The sequence below is a fragment of the Pseudophryne corroboree genome (genome assembly GCF_028390025.1).
Source record: "Pseudophryne corroboree isolate aPseCor3 chromosome 3 unlocalized genomic scaffold, aPseCor3.hap2 SUPER_3_unloc_4, whole genome shotgun sequence".
NCBI classification, from domain to species: domain Eukaryota; kingdom Metazoa; phylum Chordata; class Amphibia; order Anura; family Myobatrachidae; genus Pseudophryne; species Pseudophryne corroboree.
The window spans coordinates 2,320,768-2,338,955 of NW_026967530.1; the positions used below are offsets into that span (position 1 = coordinate 2,320,768).

The 18,188-nt window shown below is 52.0% G+C and overlaps 1 protein-coding gene across 4 annotated transcripts in view; it reads right to left on the reverse strand.

The window, feature by feature from the left end:
* The window catches only part of LOC134984180 (zinc finger protein 271-like), a 35,788-nt gene extending 30,104 nt beyond the window's left edge, over positions 1–5,684 (reverse strand). For all 4 annotated transcript variants that reach the window (XM_063949807.1, XM_063949806.1, XM_063949805.1 and 1 more), the window contains exon 1: positions 5,436–5,684. In XM_063949807.1, coding sequence (XP_063805877.1) covers positions 5,436–5,532 — 97 coding nt within the window. In that variant the 5' untranslated portion in view covers positions 5,533–5,684. The remainder of the gene's footprint in view (positions 1–5,435) is intronic.
* Positions 5,685–18,188: the final 12,504 nt, after the last annotated feature.

The following is an 18,188-nucleotide window of genomic DNA, read 5'->3' on the forward strand; positions in this document are numbered from 1 at the left end:
CCATTCCCAGCGGTCACCTCTCCAGTCATCACCCAGACACATCCCCTGGTGTTACTGTATAATGCCCCATTCCCAGCAGTCACCTCTCCAGTCATCACCCAGACACATCCCCCGGAGTTACTGTATAATGTCCCATTCCCAGCAGTCACCTCTCCAGTCATCACCCAGACACGTCCCCCGGAGTTACTGTATAATGTCCCATTCCCAGCAGTCACCTCTCCAGTCATCACCCAGACACATTCCCTGATGTTACTGTATAATGTCCCATTCCCTTGAGTCACCTCTCCAGTCATCACCCAGACACGTCACCTGGTGTTACTGTATAATGTCCCATTCCCAGCGGTCACCTCTCCAGTCATCACCCAGACATGTCCCCTAATGTTACTGTATAATGCCCCATTCCCAGCAGCCACCTCTCCAGTCATCACCCAGACACATCACCTGGTGTTACTGTATAATGTCCCATTCCCAGCGGTCACCTCTCCAGTCATCACCCAGACACATCCCCTGGTGTTACTGTATAATGCCCCATTCCCAGCAGTCACCTCTCCAGTCATCACCCAGACACATCCCCCGGAGTTACTGTATAATGTCCCATTCCCAGCAGTCCCCTCTTCAGTCATCACCCAGACACATCCCCCGGAGTTACTCCCCCGGTGTTACTGTATAATGTCCCATTCCCAGCAGTCACCTCTCCAGTCATCACCCAGACACGTCCCCCGGAGTTACTGTATAATGTCCCATTCCCAGCAGTCACCTCTCCAGTCATCACCCAGACACGTCCCCCGGAGTTACTGTATAATGTCCCATTCCCAGCAGTTACCTCTCCAGTCATCACCCAGACACGTCCCCCGGAGTTACTGTATAATGTCCCATTCCCAGCAGTCACCTCTCCTGTTATCACCCAGACACGTCCCCCGGTGTTACTGTATAATGTCCCATTCCGAGCAGTCACCTCTCCAGTCATCACCCAGACACGTCCCCCGGTGTTACTGTATAATGTCCCATTCCGAGCAGTCACCTCTCCAGTCATCACCCAGACACGTCCCCTGTGTTACTGTATAATGTCCCATTCCCAGCAGTCCCCTCTTCAGTCATCACCCAGACACATCCCCCGGAGTTACTCCCCCGGTGTTACTGTATAATGTCCCATTCCCAGCAGTCACCTCTCCAGTCATCACCCAGACACGTCCCCCGGAGTTACTGTATAATGTCCCATTCCCAGCAGTCACCTCTCCAGTCATCACCCAGACACGTCCCCCGAAGTTACTGTATAATGTCCCATTCCCAGCAGTCACCTCTCCAGTCATCACCCAGACACGTCCCCCGAAGTTACTGTATAATGTCCCATTCCCAGCAGTCACCTCTCCAGTCATCACCCAGACACGTCCCCTGGTGTTACTGTATAATGCCCCATTACCAGCAGTCACATCTCCAGTCATCACCCAGACACGTCCCCTGGTGTTACTGTATAATGTCACATTCCCAGCAGTCACCTCTCCAGTCATCACCCAGACACGTCCCCCGCTGTTACTGTATAATGTCCCATTCCCAGCAGTCACCTCTCCAGTCATCACCCAGACACGTCCCCTGGTGTTACTGTATAATGTCACATTCCCAGCAGTCACCTCTCCAGCAGTTGAATGATGGTGTTGGTGAGTTTATATGGAGTGCTGCTCTACTCTGTGTTCTGGATTGCTTACACATACAAAAAACCGGTACAAATTAGAAAAGTGGGCATGGCCACAGGTAAAGGGGGCGTGGTCACACCCCTTTTCCTATACTTTCAATGGAAGTTTGGTGAGCCATGGTACTGGCCACCATGGGCTGAGGCACCAGTACGTTTCTTTTATTCGTGAAGTGAGGTGAGCAGAAGACAGGGGATGGGAGGAGAGGAGGGGATGGGAGGCAGGCAGGGGGCAGCAGAGGGGAGGGGTATGGGTGACAGGCAGGGGGCAGCAGGAGAGGGGAGTATGCGAGGCAAGCAGGGGGCAGCAAAGAAGGAGGGGTATGGGTGGCATGGCACGGGGCAGCAGGGGAAGGGGGTATGGGAGGCAGGGGGCAGCAGGGGAGGGGGGTATGGGAGGCAGGCAGGGGGCAGCAGGGGAGGGGGGTATGGGAGGCAGGCAGGGGTGGGGGGTATGGGAGGCAGCAGAGGAGGGGGGTATGAGGCCGGCAGGGGGCAGCAGAGGAGGAGGGTATGGGAGGCAGGCAGGGGGCAGCAGGGGAGGGGGTATGGGAGGCAGACAGGGGGCAGCAGAGGAGGGGGGTATGAGAGGCAGGCAGGGGGCAGTAGGGGAGGGGGGTATGGGAGGCAGCAGAGGAGGGGGTATGAGAGGCAGGCAGGGGGCAGCAGAGGAGGGGGGTATGGGAGGCAGGGGGCAGCAGGGTATAGGGGGAAGCAGGGGAGGGGGCAGCAGAGGAGGGGGGTATGGGAGGCAGCAGAGGAGGGGGGTATGGGAGGCAGGGGGCAGCAGAGGAGGGGGGTATGGGAGGCAGGGGGCATCAGGGTATAGGGGGAAGCAGGGGAGGGGGGTATGGGAGGCAGCAGAGGAGGGGGGTATGGGAGGCAGCAGAGGAGGGGGGTATGGGAAGCAGGGGGCAGCAGAGGAGGGGGTTATGAGAGGCAGGCAGGGGCAGCAGAGGAGGGGGGTATGGGAGGCAGGCAGGGGGCAGCAGGGGAGGGGGGTATGGGAGGCAGGCAGGGGAGGGGGGTATGGGAGGCAGCAGAGGAGGGGGGTATGAGGCAGGCAGGGGGCAGCAGAGGAGGAGGGTATGGGAAGCAGGCAGGGGGCAGCAGGGGAGGGGGGTATGGGAGGCAGACAGGGGGCAGCAGAGGAGGGGGTTATGGGAGGCAGCAGGGGATGGGAGGCAGCAGAGGAGGGGGGTATGGGAAGCAGGGGGCAGCAGAGGAGGGGGGTATGGGAGGCAGGCAGGGGGCAGCAGAGGAGGGGGGTATGGGAGGCAGGCAGGGGGCAGCAGGGGAGGGGGGTATGGGAGGCAGGCAGGGGAGGCGGGTATGGGAGGCAGGGGGCAGCAGAGGAGGGGGGTATGGGAGGCAGGGGAGGGGGTATGGGGGGTATGGGAGGTAGGGGAGGGGGGTATTAGAGGCTGGCAGGGGGCAGCAGAGGAGGGGGGTATGGGAGGCAGGCAGGGGGCAGCAGGGGAGGGGGTATGGGAGGCAGGGGGCAGAAGAGGAGGGGGGTATGGGAAGCAGGGGGCAGCAGAGGAGGGGGTATGAGAGGCAGGCAGGGGGCAGCAGAGGAGGGGGGTATGAGAGGCAGGCATGGGGCAGTAGGGGAGGGGGGTATGGGAGGCAGCAGAGGAGGGGGGTATGAGAGGCAGGCAGGGGGCAGCAGAGGAGGGGGTATGGGAGGCAGGGGGCAGCAGGGTATAGGGGGAAGCAGGGGAGGGGGGTATGGGAGGCAGGGGGCAGCAGAGGAGGGGGGTATGGGAGGCAGCAGAAGAGGGGGGTATGGGAGGCAGGGGGCAGCAGAGGAGGGGGGTATGGGAGGCAGGGGGCAGCAGGGTATAGGGGGAAGCAGGGGAGGGGGGTATGGGAGGCAGCAGAGGAGGGGGGTATGGGAGGCAGCAGGAGGGGGGTATGGGAAGCAGGGGGCAGCAGAGGAGGGGGTTATGAGAGGCAGGCAGGGGGCAGCAGAGGAGGGGGGTATGGGAGGCAGGCAGGGGAGGGGGGTATGGGAGGCAGACAGGAGAGGGGGGTATGGGAGGCAGGCAGGGGAGGGGGGGGGTATGAGGCAGGCAGGGGGCAGCAGAGGAGGAGGGTATGGGAGGCAGGCAGGGGGCAGCAGGGGAGGGGGGTATGGGAGGCAGACAGGGGGCAGCAGGGGAGGGGGGCATGGGAGGCAGCAGGGGTTGGGAGGCAGCAGAGGAGGGGGGTATGGGAAGCAGGGGGCAGCAGAGGAGGGGGGTATGAGAGGCAGGCAGGGGGCAGCAGAGGAGGGGGGTATGGGAGGCAGGCAGGGGGCAGCAGGGGAGGGGGGTATGGGAGGCAGGCAGGGAAGGCGGGTATGGGAGGCAGGGGGCAGCAGAGGAGGGGGGTATGGGAGGCAGGGGAGGGGGGTATGGGGGATATGGGAGGTTTGGGAGGGGGGTATTAGAGGCTGGCAGGGGGCAGCAGAGGAGGGGGGTATGGGAGGCAGGGGGCAGCAGGGGAGGGGGTATGGGAGGCAGGGGGCAGAAGAGGAGGGGGGTATGGGAAGCAGGGGGCAGAAGAGGAGGGGGGTATGGGAAGCAGGGGGCAGCAGAGGAGGGGGGTATGAGAGGCAGGCAGGGGGCAGCAGAGGAGGGGGGTATGAGAGGCAGGCAGGGGGCAGTAGGGGAGGGGGGTATGAGAGGCAGGCAGGGGGCAGCAGAGGAGGGGGGTATGGGAGGCAGGGGGCAGCAGGGTATAGGGGGCAGCAGAGGAAGGGGGTATGGGAGGCAGCAGAGGAGGGGGGTATGGGAGGCAGGGGGCAGCAGAGGAGGGGGGTATGGGAGGCAGCAGAGGAGGGGGGTATGGGAGGCAGCAGAGGAGGGGGGTATGGGAAACAGGGGGCAGCAGAGGAGGGGGTTATGAGAGGCAGGCAGGGGGCAGCAGAGGAGGGGGTATGGGAGGCAGGCAGGGGGCAGCAGAGGAGGGGGTATGGGAGGCAGGCAGGGGGCAGCAGGGGAGTGGGGTATGGGAGGCAGGCAGGGGGCAGCAGGGGAGTGGGGTATGGGAGGCAGGCTGGGGAGGCGGGTATGGTAGGCAGGGGGCAGCAGAGGAGGGGGGTATGGGAGGCAGGGGAGGGGGGTATGGGAGGTAGGGGAGGGGGGTATGGGAGGCAGGCAGGGGGCAGCAGAGGAGTGGGGTATGGGAGGCAGGCAGGGGGAAGCAGGGGAGGGGGCAGAAGAGGAGGGGGGTATGGGAAGCAGGGGGAAGCAGAGGAGGGGGGTATGAGAGGCAGGCAGGGGGCAGCAGAGGAGGGGGGTATGAGAGGCAGGCAGGGGGCAGTAGGGGAGGGGGGTATGAGAGGCAGGCAGGGGGCAGCAGAGGAGGGGGGTATGGGAGGCAGGGGGCAGCAGGGTATAGGGGAAGCAGGGGAGGGGGGTATGGGAGGCAGCAGAGGAGGGGGGTATGGGAGGCAGCAGAGGAGGGGGGTATGGGAGGCAGGGGGCAGCAGAGGAGGGGGGTATGGGAGGCAGGGGGCAGCAGGGTATAGGGGGAAGCAGGGGAGGGGGGTATGGGAGGCAGCAGAGGAGGGGGGTATGGGAGGCAGGGGGCAGCAGGGTATAGGGGCAGCAGAGGGGAGGGGGGTATAGGAGGCAGGGGGCAGAAGGGGAGAGGGGTATGGGGGGCAGCAGGGGAGGGGGGTATGGGAGGCAGGGGGCAGCAGGGGAGGAGGATAGAAGGGTACAGACAGGGGGGGCAGGTGGTAAGTGGGGGGCATTACCTGTAGGAGGCAGCAGCAGCAGATGAGACCGGGGGCGGTGCTCCGTGTACAGGAAGTGGCCGGGCAGTATTTCCGGGTCACCCTCTGCAGAACGCATGGGATTATGGGTAAAGACAGCTGCAGTAACATGACGACTAGGAAAAGCCCCGCCCACTCTCCCACCATAGGCGGTAGATTCCTATCACTCATCGTGTAGCCCCGCCCATTCTTCATAGGCCGAATCTCCTATCACTCAGCCCGGCCGCTTTTCTTTCCATAGGCCGCAGCCCCGCCCACTCCTCCGCCTATAGGCAGCAGTAACCCGTCACTCAGCTAGCCCCGCCCCAGTCTCCCGCCACTAGACGAACGTACCCGTCACTCATTCTCAGTCTCCCGCCCATAGCTCGCTGCCCCGCCCACTCTCCCTCCCATAGGCCGCAGCACAGTCCCCGCCCTCCTCTGCCTCCGGTCACTGTATACGTCATTATCTGCCGCTCACACAGACTAAGCCAACATGGCGGCGCTGATAGGGAGCCAGCAACATGGCGCCTGCCCCCTCCTGATGCTGTCCTGTGTGTGTATGATGTGTACAGATCCCCTGTCTGTGTGGAGTGTGTATGTGCTCCCCAGGTGGGGACCCTGACAGCGCACATGTTACACTTACCTCCTGCTTTTACTCAGGTGTACTAACTACTGGCTGTAAAGGATCCAATGGTGGAGATAAGTACATTGTAATACTGAGGAGGAGGACTGGAGTAATATAACCAGAATTGTACACAAGTGAGGTACATGAGGCACCATGCAGTGTGAGATGCCTCATACATCCAGCCTTAATACACCTCGCAGTGTGAGATGCCTCATACAGCTTGCCTCAATATACCTTGCAGTGTGAGATGCCTCATACATCCAGCCTCAATACAACATACAGTTTGTAATACCTCATAGATCTAGCCTCAATACACCTTGTAATGTTGTGATGCCTCATACTTCCAGCCTCAATACACCTTGCAGTGTTAGATGCCTCATACATCTAGCCTCAATACACCATGCCATGTGAGATGCCTCAATACACCATGCAGTGAGATGCCTCATACATCCAGCATCAATACACCTTGCAGTTTGAGATGCCTCAATACACCATGCACTGTGAGATGCCTCATACTTCCAGCCTCAATACGTCATGCTTCTAGAGATAGCTCATACATCAAGCCTCAATACACCATGCAGTGTGAGATGCCTCATACATCTTGCCTCAATATACCTTGCAGTGTGAGATGCCTCATACATCTAGCCTCAATAAACCTTGCCGTGTAAGATGCCTCATACATCTTGCCTCAACACACCATGCAGTGTGAGATGCCTAAAAACACCATGCAGTGTGAGATGCATCATACATCCAGCCTCAATACACCATGCAGTGTGAGATGCCGCATACATCCAAGCTAAATACACCATGCAGTGTGAGATGCCTCGTACATCTAGCCTCAATACACCTTGCAGTGTGAGATGCCTCATACATCTAGCCTTAATACACCTTGCAGTGTGAGATGCCTCATATATGTAACCTCAATAAACTTTGCAGTGGGATATGACTCATACATCCAGCCTCAATAAACCTTGCAGTGTGAGATGCCTCATACATCTAGCCTCAATACACCATGCAGTGTGAGATGTTTCATACATCCAGCCTCAAAACACCATGCAGTGTGAGATGCCTCATACAGCCAGCCTCAATACGTCATACAGCGCAAGATGCCTCATACATCCAGCCTCAATATGCCATGCAGCGCGAGATGCCTTATACATCCATCCTCAATACATCACGCAGTGCGAGATGCTTCATACAGCCAGCCGCAATACACCATGCTTTGTGAGATGCCTCATACATCCAGCCTCAATACGTCATGCTTCTCGAGATAGCTCATATATCTAGCCTCAATGCACCTTGCAGTGTGTGATGCCTCATACTTCCAGCCTCAATACACCATGCAGTATTAGATGCCTCATACATCTAGCCTCAATACACCATGCCATGTGAGATGCCTCAGTACACCATGCAGTGAGATGCCTCATACATCCAGCCTCAATACGTCATGCTTCTCGAGATAGCTTATACATCAAGCCTCAATACACCATGCACTGTGAGATGCCTCGTACATCTTGCCTCAATATACCTTGCAGTGTGAGATGCCTCATACATCTAGCCTAAATATACCTTGCAGTGTGAGATGCCTCATACAGCTTACCGCAATACACCTTGCAGTGTGAGATGCCTCATACATCTAGCCTCAATATACCTTGCAGTGTGAGATGCCTCATATATGTAACCTCAATAAACCTTGCAGTGGGATATGCCTCATACATCCAGCCTCAAAACACCTTGCAGTGTGAGATGCCTCATACATCTAGCCTCAATACACCATGCAGTGTGAGATGCCTCAAAACACCATGCAGTGTGAGATGCATCATACATCCAGCCTCAATACACCATGCAGTATGAGATGCCTCATACATCCAAGCTAAATATACCATGCAGTGTGAGATGCCTCGTACATCTAGCCTCAATACACCTTGCAGTGTGAGATTCCTCATACATCCAGCCTTAATACACCATGCAGTGTGAGATGACTCATACATCCAGCCTCAATACTCCATGCAGCGCAAGATGCCTCATACATCCAGCCTCAATACGTCATGCAGCGTGAGATTCCTCATCCATCCATCCTCAAAACATCATGCAGCATGAGATACCTCATACATCCAGCCGCAATACACCATGCAGTGTGAGATGACTCATACATCCAGCCTCAATACTCCATGCAGCGCGCGATGCCTCATACATCCAGCCTCAATACGTCATGCAGCGCGAGATGCCTCATCCATCCATCCTCAAAACATCATGCAGCATGAGATACCTCATACATCCTGCCACAATACACCATGCAGTGTGAGATGCCTCATACATCCAAGCTAAATACACCATGCAGTGTGAGATGCCTCGTACATCTAGCCTCAATACACCTTGCAGTGTGAGATGCCTCATACATCTAGCCTCAATACACCTTGCAGTGTGAGATGCCTCATATATGTAACCTCAATAAACTTTGCAGTGGGATATGACTCATACATCCAGCCTCAATAAACCTTGCAGTGTGAGATGCCTCATACATCTAGCCTCAATACACCATGCAGTGTGAGATGCTTCATACATCCAGCCTCAAAACACCATGCAGTGTGAGATGCCTCATACAGCCAGCCTCAATACGTCATACAGCGCAAGATGCCTCATACTTCCAGCCTCAATATGCCATGCAGCGCGAGATGCCTCATACATCCATCCTCAATACATCACGCAGTGCGAGATGCTTCATACAGCCAGCCGCAATACACCATGCTTTGTGAGATGCCTCATACATCAAGCCTCAATACGTCATGCTTCTCGAGATAGCTCATATATCTAGCCTCAATGCACCTTGCAGTGTGTGATGCCTCATACTTCCAGCCTCAATACACCATGCAGTATTAGAAGCCTCATACATCTAGCCTCAGTACACCATGCCATGTGAGATGCCTCAGTACACCATGCAGTGAGATGCCTCATACATCCAGCCTCAATACGTCATGCTTCTCGAGATAGTTTATACATCAAGCCTCAATACACCATGCACTGTGAGATGCCTCGTACATCTTGCCTCAATATACCTTGCAGTGTGAGATGCCTCATACATCTAGCCTCAATATACCTTGCAGTGTGAGATGCCTCATACAGCTTACCGCAATACACCTTGCAGTGTGAGATGCCTCATACATCTAGCCTCAATATACCTTGCAGTGTGAGATGCCTCATATATGTAACCTCAATAAACCTTGCAGTGGGATATGCCTCATACATCCAGCCTCAAAACACCTTGCAGTGTGAGATGCCTCATACATCTAGCCTCAATACACCATGCAATGTGAGATGCCTCAAAACACCATGCAGTGTGAGATGCATCATACATCCAGCCTCAATACACCATGCAGTATGAGATGCCTCATACATCCAAGTTAAATATACCATGCAGTGTGAGATGCCTCGTACATCTAGCCTCAATACACCTTGCAGTGTGAGATTCCTCATACATCCAGCCTTAATACACCATGCAGTGTGAGATGACTCATACATCCAGCCTCAATACTCCATGCAACGCAAGATGCCTCATACATCCAGCCTCAATACGTCATGCAGCGTGAGATTCCTCATCCATCCTCAAAACATCATGCAGCATGAGATACCTCATACATCCAGCCGCAATACACCATGCAGTGTGAGATGCCTCATACATTCAAGCTAAATACACCATGCAGTGTGAGATGCCTCGTTCATCTAGCCTCAATACACCTTGCAGTGTGAGATGCCTCATACATCTAGCCTCAATATACCTTGCAGTGTGAGATGCCTCATACAGCTTACCGCAATACACCTTGCAGTGTGAGATGCCTCATACATCTAGCCTCAATATACCTTGCAGTGTGAGATGCCTCATATATGTAACCTCAATAAACCTTGCAGTGGGATATGCCTCATACATCCAGCCTCAAAACACCTTGCAGTGTGAGATGCCTCATACATCTAGCCTCAATACACCATGCAGTGTGAGATGACTCGTTCATCTAGCCTCAATACACCTTGCAGTTTGAGATGCCTTAATACACCATGCAGTGTGAGATGCCTCAATACACCATGCAGTGTGAGATGCCTCATACTTCCAGCCTCTACATCATGCTTCTCGAGATAGCTTATACATCAAGCCTCAATACACCATGCACTGTGAGATGTCTCATACATCTTGCCTCAATATACCTTGCAGTGTGAGATGCCTCATACATCTAGCCTCAATAAACCTTGCAGTGTAAGATGCCTCATACATCTAGCCTCAAAACACCATGCAGTGTGAGATGCATCATACATCCAGCCTCAATACACCATGCAGTTTGAGATGCCTCATACATCCAAGCTAAATACACCATGCAGTGTGAGATGCCTCGTATATCTAGCCTCAATACACCTTGCAGTGTGAGATTCCTCATACATCCAGCCTTAATACACCATGCAGTGTGAGATGCCTCATACATCCAGCCTCAATACGTCATGCAGCGTGAGATTCCTCATCCATCCATCCTCAAAACATCATGCAGCATGAGATACCTCATACATCCAGCCGCAATACACCATGCAGTGTGAGATGCCTCATACATTCAAGCTAAATATACCATGCAGTGTGAGATGCCTCGTTCATCTAGCCTCAATACACCTTGCAGTGTGAGATGCCTCATACATCTAGCCTCAATATACCTTGCAGTGTGAGATGCCTCATATGTAACCTCAATAAACCTTGCAGTGGGATATGCCTCATACATCCAGCCTCAAAATACTTTGCAGTGTGAGATGCCTCATACATCTAGCCTCAATACACCATGCAATGTGAGATGCCTCAAAACACCATGCAGTGTGAGATGCCTCATACATCTAGCCTCAATACACCATGCAGTGTGAGATGCCTCGTGCATCTAGCCTCAATACACCTTGCAGTGTGAGATTCCTCATACATCCAGCCTTAATACACCATGCAGTGTGAGATGACTCATACATCCAGCCTCAATACTCCATGCAGCGCGAGATGCCTCATACATCCAGCCTCAATATGTCATGCAGCGCGAGATTCCTCATCCATACATCCTCAAAACATCATGCAGCATGAGATACCTCATACATCCAGCCGCAATACACCATGCAGTGTGAGATGCCTCATACATTCAAGCTAAATATACCATGCAGTGTGAGATGCCTCGTTCATCTAGCCTCAATACACCTTGCAGTGTGAGATGCCTCATACATCTAGCCTCAATATACCTTGCAGTGTGAGATGCCTCATATATGTAACTCAATAAACCTTGCAGTGGGATATGCCTCATACATCCAGCCTCAAAATACCTTGCAGTGTGAGATGCCTCATACATCTAGCCTCAATACACCATGCAGTGTGAGATGCCTCGTTCATCTAGCCTCAAAACACCTTGCAGTGTGAGATGCGTCATACATCTAGCCTCAATATACCTTGCAGTGTGAGATGCCTCATATATGTAACCTCAATAAACCTTGCAGTGGGATATGCCTCATATATCCAGCCTCAAAACACCTTGCAGTGTGAGATGCCTCATACATCTAGCCTCAATACACCATGCAGTGTGAGATGCCTCATACATCTAGCCTCAATACACCATGCAGTGTGAGAGGCTTCATACATCCAGCCTCAAAACACCATGCAGTGTGAGATGCCTCATACAGCCAACGTCAATACAACATGCAGTGTGAGATGCCTCATACATCTAGCCTCAATACACCTTGCAGTGTGAGATGCTTCACACATCCGGCCTCAATACGCCATGCAGTGCGAGATGCATCATACAGCCAGCCTCAATACGTCATACAGCGCAAGATGCCTCATACATCCAGCCTCAATATGCCATGCAGCGCGGGATGCCTCATACATCCATCCTCAATACATCACGCAGTGCGAGATGCCTCATACAGCCAGCCGCAATACACCATGCTGTGTGAGATGCCTCATATCTAGCCTCATTACACCATGCAGTGTGAGATGCCTCAATACGCCATGCAGTGTGAGATGCCTCATACATCCAGACTCACTAAATCATGCAGCGCGAGATTCCTCATACATCCAGCCTCAATACACCTTGCAGTGTGAGATGCCTCATACATCCAGCCTTAGTACACCATGCAGTGGGAGATGACTCATACATCCAGCCTCAATACTCCATGCAGCGCGAGATGCCTCATACATCCAGCCTCAATACGTCATGCAGCGCGAGATGCCTCATCCATCCATCCTCAAAACATCATGCAGCATGAGATACCTCATACATCCAGCCGCAATACACCATGCAGTGTGAGATGCCTCATACATCCAAGCTAAATACACCATAGAGTGTGAGATGCCTCGTACATCTAGCCTCAATACACCTTGCAGTGTGAGATGCCTCATACATCTAGCCTCAATACACATTGCAGTGTGAGATGCCTCATATATGTAACCTCAATACACCTTGCAGTGGGATATGCCTCATACATCCAGCCTCAAAACACCTTGCAGTGTGAGATGCCTCATACACCTAGCCTCAATACACCATGCAGTGTGAGATGCTTCATACATCCAGCCTCAAAACACCATGCAGTGTGAGATGCCTCATGCAGCCAACCTCAATACAACATGCAGTGTGAGATGCCTCATACATCCAGCCTCAATACACCATGCAGTGTGAGATGCCTCATACATCTAGCCTCAATACACCTTGCAGTTTGAGATGCTTCACACATCCGGCCGCAATACGCCATGCAGTGCGAGATGCCTCATACAGCCAGCCTCAATACATCATACAGCGCAAAATGCCTCATACATCCAGCCTCAATATGCCATGCAGCGCGAGATGCCTCATACATCCAGCCTCAATACATCTTGCAGTTTGAGATGCCTTAATACACCATGCAGTTTGAGATGCCTCAATACACCATGCAGTGTGAGATGCCTCATACTTCCAGCCTCAATTCGTCATGCTTCTCGAGATAGCTTATACATCAAGCCTCAATACACCATGCACTGTGAGATGCCTCATACATCTTGCCTCAATATACCTTGCAGTGTGAGATGCCTCATACATCTAGCCTCAATAAACCTTGCAGTGTAAGATGCCTCATACATCTAGCCTCAATACACCATGCAGTGTGAGATGCCTCAAAACACCATGCAGTGTGAGATGCATCATACATCCAGCCTCAATACACCATGCAGTATGAGATGCCTCATACATCCAAGCTAAATACACCATGCAGTGTGAGATGCCTCATACATCTAGCCTCAATACACCTTGCAGTGTGAGATTCCTCATACATCCAGCCTTAATACACCATGCAGTGTGAGATAACTCATACATCCAGCCTCAATACTCCATGCAGCGCGAGATGCCTCATACATCCAGCCTCAATACGTCATGCAGCGCGAGATGCCTCATCCATCCATCCTCAAAACATCATGCAGCATGAGATACCTCATACATCCAGCCGCAATACACCATGCAGTGTGAGATGCCTCATACATCCAAGCTAAATACACCATGCAGTGTGAGATGCCTCGTACATCTAGCCTCAATACACCTTGCAGTGTGAGATGCCTCATACATCTAGCCTCAGTATACCTTGCAGTGTGAGATGCCTCATATATGTAACCTCAATAAACCTTGCAGTGGGATATGCCTCATACATCCAGCCTCAAAACACCTTGCAGTGTGAGATGCCTCATACATCTAGCCTCAATACACCATGCAGTGTGAGATGCCTCGTTCATCTAGCCTCAATACACCTTGCCGTTTGAGATGCCTTAATATACCATGCAGTGTGAGATGCCTCAATACACCATGCAGTGTGATATGCCTCATACTTCCAGCCTCTATATCATGCTTCTCGAGATAGCTTATACATCAAGCCTCAATACACCATGCACTGTGAGATGCCTCATACATCTTGCCTCAATATACCTTGCAGTGTGAGATGCCTCATACATCTAGCCTCAATAAACCTTGCAGTGTAAGATGCCTCATACATCTAGCCTCAATACACCATGCAGTGTGAGATGCCTCAAAACACCATGCAGTGTGAGATGCATCATACATCCAGCCTCAATACACCATGCAGTATGAGATGCCTCATACATCCAAGCTAAATACACCATGCAGTGTGAGATGCCTCGTACATCTAGCCTCAATACACCTTGCAGTGTGAGATTCCTCATACATCCAGCCTTAATACACCATGCAGTGTGAGATGACTCATACATCCAGCCTCAATACTCCATGCAGCGCGAGATGCCTCATACATCCAGCCTCAATATGTCATGCAGCGCGAGATTCCTCATCCATACATCCTCAAAACATCATGCAGCATGAGATACCTCATACATCCAGCCGCAATACACCATGCAGTGTGAGATGCCTCATACATTCAAGCTAAATATACCATGCAGTGTGAGATGCCTCGTTCATCTAGCCTCAATATACCTTGCAGTGTGAGATGCCTCATACATCTAGCCTCAATATACCTTGCAGTGTGAGATGCCTCATATATGTAACGCAATAAACCTTGCAGTGGGATATGCCTCATACATCCAGCCTCAAAATACCTTGCAGTGTGAGATGCCTCATACATCTAGCCTCAATACACCATGCAGTGTGAGATGCCTCGTTCATCTAGCCTCAAAACACCTTGCAGTGTGAGATGCCTCATACATCTAGCCTCAATATACCTTGCAGTGTGAGATGCCTCATATATGTAACCTCAATAAACCTTGCATTGGTATATGCCTCATATATCCAGCCTCAAAACACCTTGCAGTGTGAGATGCCTCATACATCTAGCCTCAATACACCATGCAGTGTGAGAGGCTTCATACATCCAGCCTCAAAACACCATGCAGTGTGAGATGCCTCATACAGCCAACGTCAATACAACATGCAGTGTGAGATGCCTCATACATCCAGCCTCAATACACCATGCAGTGTGAGATGCCTCATACATCTAGCCTCAATACACCTTGCAGTGTGAGATGCTTCACACATCCGGCCTCAATACGCCATGCAGTGCGAGATGCCTCATACAGCCAGCCTCAATACGTCATACAGCGCAAGATGCCTCATACATCCAGCCTCAATATGCCATGCAGCGCGAGATGCCTCATACATCCATCCTCAATACATCACGCAGTGCGAGATGCCTCATACAGCCAGCCGCAATACACCATGCTGTGTGAGATGCCTCATATCTAGCCTCATTACACCATGCAGTGTGAGATGCCTCAATACGCCATGCAGTGTGAGATGCCTCATACATCCAGACTCACTAAATCATGCAGCGCGAGATTCCTCATACATCCAGCCTCAATACACCTTGCAGTGTGAGATGCCTCATACATCCAGCCTTAGTACACCATGCAGTGGGAGATGACTCATACATCCAGCCTCAATACTCCATGCAGCGCGAGATGCCTCATACATCCAGCCTCAATACGTCATGCAGAGCGAGATGCCTCATCCATCCATCCTCAAAACATCATGCAGCATGAGATACCTCATACATCCAGCCGCAATAAACCATGCAGTGTGAGATGCCTCATGCATCCAAGCTAAATACACCATAGAGTGTGAGATGCCTCGTACATCTAGCCTCAATACACCTTGCAGTGTGAGATGCCTCATACATCTAGCCTCAATACACATTGCAGTGTGAGATGCCTCATATATGTAACCTCAATACACCATGCAGTGGGATATGCCTCATACATCCAGCCTAAAAACACCTTGCAGTGTGAGATGCCTCATACACCTAGCCTCAATACACCATGCAGTGTGAGATGCTTCATACATCCAGCCTCAAAACACCATGCAGTGTGAGATGCCTCATGCAGCCAACCTCAATACAACATGCAGTGTGAGATGCCTCATACATCCAGCCTCAATACACCATGCAGTGTGAGATGCCTCATACATCTAGCCTCAATACACCTTGCAGTGTGAGAAGCTTCACACATCCGGCCTCAATACGCCATGCAGTGCGAGATGCCTCATACAGCCAGCCTCAATACATCATACAGCGCAAAATGCCTCATACATCCAGCCTCAATATGCCATGCAGCGCGAGATGCCTCATACATCCAGCCTCAATACATCTTGCAGTTTGAGATGCCTTAATACACCATGCAGTTTGAGATGCCTCAATACACCATGCAGTGTGAAATGCCTCATACTTCCAGCCTCAATTCGTCATGCTTCTCGAGATAGCTTATACATCAAGCCTCAATACACCATGCACTGTGAGATGCCTCATACATCTTGCCTCAATATACCTTGCAGTGTGAGATGCCTCATACATCTAGCCTCAATAAACCTTGCAGTGTAAGATGCCTCATACATCTAGCCTCAATACACCATGCAGTGTGAGATGCCTCAAAACACCATGCAGTGTGAGATGCATCATACATCCAGCCTCAATACACCATGCAGTATGAGATGCCTCATACATCCAAGCTAAATACACCATGCAGTGTGAGATGCCTCATACATCTAGCCTCAATACACCTTGCAGTGTGAGATTCCTCATACATCCAGCCTTAATACACCATGCAGTGTGAGATGACTCATACATCCAGCCTCAATACTCCATGCAGCGCGAGATGCTTCATACATCCAGCCTCAATACGTCATGCAGCGCGAGATGCCTCATCCATCCATCCTCAAAACATCATGCAGCATGAGATACCTCATACATCCAGCCGCAATACACCATGCAGTGTGAGATGCCTCATACATCCAAGCTAAATACACCATGCAGTGTGAGATGCCTCGTACATCTAGCCTCAATACACCTTGCAGTGTGAGATGCCTCATACATCTAGCCTCAATATACCTTGCAGTGTGAGATGCCTCATATATGTAACCTCAATAAACCTTGTCGTGGGAGATGCCTCATACATCCAGCCTCAATAAACCTTGCAGTGTAAGAAGCCTCATACATCTAGCCTCAATACACCATGCAGTGTAAGATGCCTCATACATCTAGCCTCAATACACCATGCAGTGTGAGATGCCTCAAAACACCATGCAGTGTGAGATGCATCATACATCCAGCCTCAATACACCATGCAGTATGAGATGCCTCATACATCCAAGCTAAATACACCATGCAGTGTGAGATGCCTCATACATCTAGCCTCAATACACCTTTCAGTGTGAGATTCCTCATACATCCAGCCTTAATACACCATGCAGTGTGAGATTACTCATACATCCAGCCTCAATACTCCATGCAGCGCGAGATGCCTCATACATCCAGCCTCAATACGTCATGCAGCGCGAGATGCCTCATCCATCCATCCTCAAAACATCATGCCGCATGAGATACCTCATACATCCAGCCGCAATACACCATGCAGTATGAGATGCCTCATACATCCAAGCTAAATACACCATGCAGTGTGAGATGCCTCGTACATCTAGCCTCAATACACCTTGCAGTGTGAGATGCCTCATATATGTAACCTCAATAAACCTTGCCGTGGGAGATGCCTCATACATCCAGCCTCAAAACACCTTGCAGTGTGAGATGCCTCATACATCTAGCCTCAATACACCATGCAGTGTGAGATGCTTCATACATCCAGCCTCAAAACACCATGCAGTGTGAGATGCCTCATACAGCCAACCTCAATACAACATGCAGTGTGAGATGCCTCATACATATAGCCTCAATACACCTTGCAGTGTTAGATGCTTCACACATCCGGCCTCAATACGTCATACAGCGCAAGATGCCTCATACATCCAGCCTCAATATGCCATGCAGCGCGAGATGCCTCATACATCCATCCTCAATACATCACGCAGTGCGAGATGCCTCATACAGCCAGCCGCAATACACCATGCTGTGTGAGATGCCTCATATCTGGCCTCATTACACCATGCAGTGTGAGATGTTTCAATACACCATGCAGTGTGAGATGCGTCATACATCCAGCCTCAATACATCATGCTTCTCGAGATAGCTTACATATAGCCTCAATGCACCTTGCAGTGTGAGATGCCTCATACATCCAGCCTCAATACACCATACAGTGTGTGATGCCTCATAGATCCAGCCTCAATACACCTTGTAATGTGAGATGCCTCATA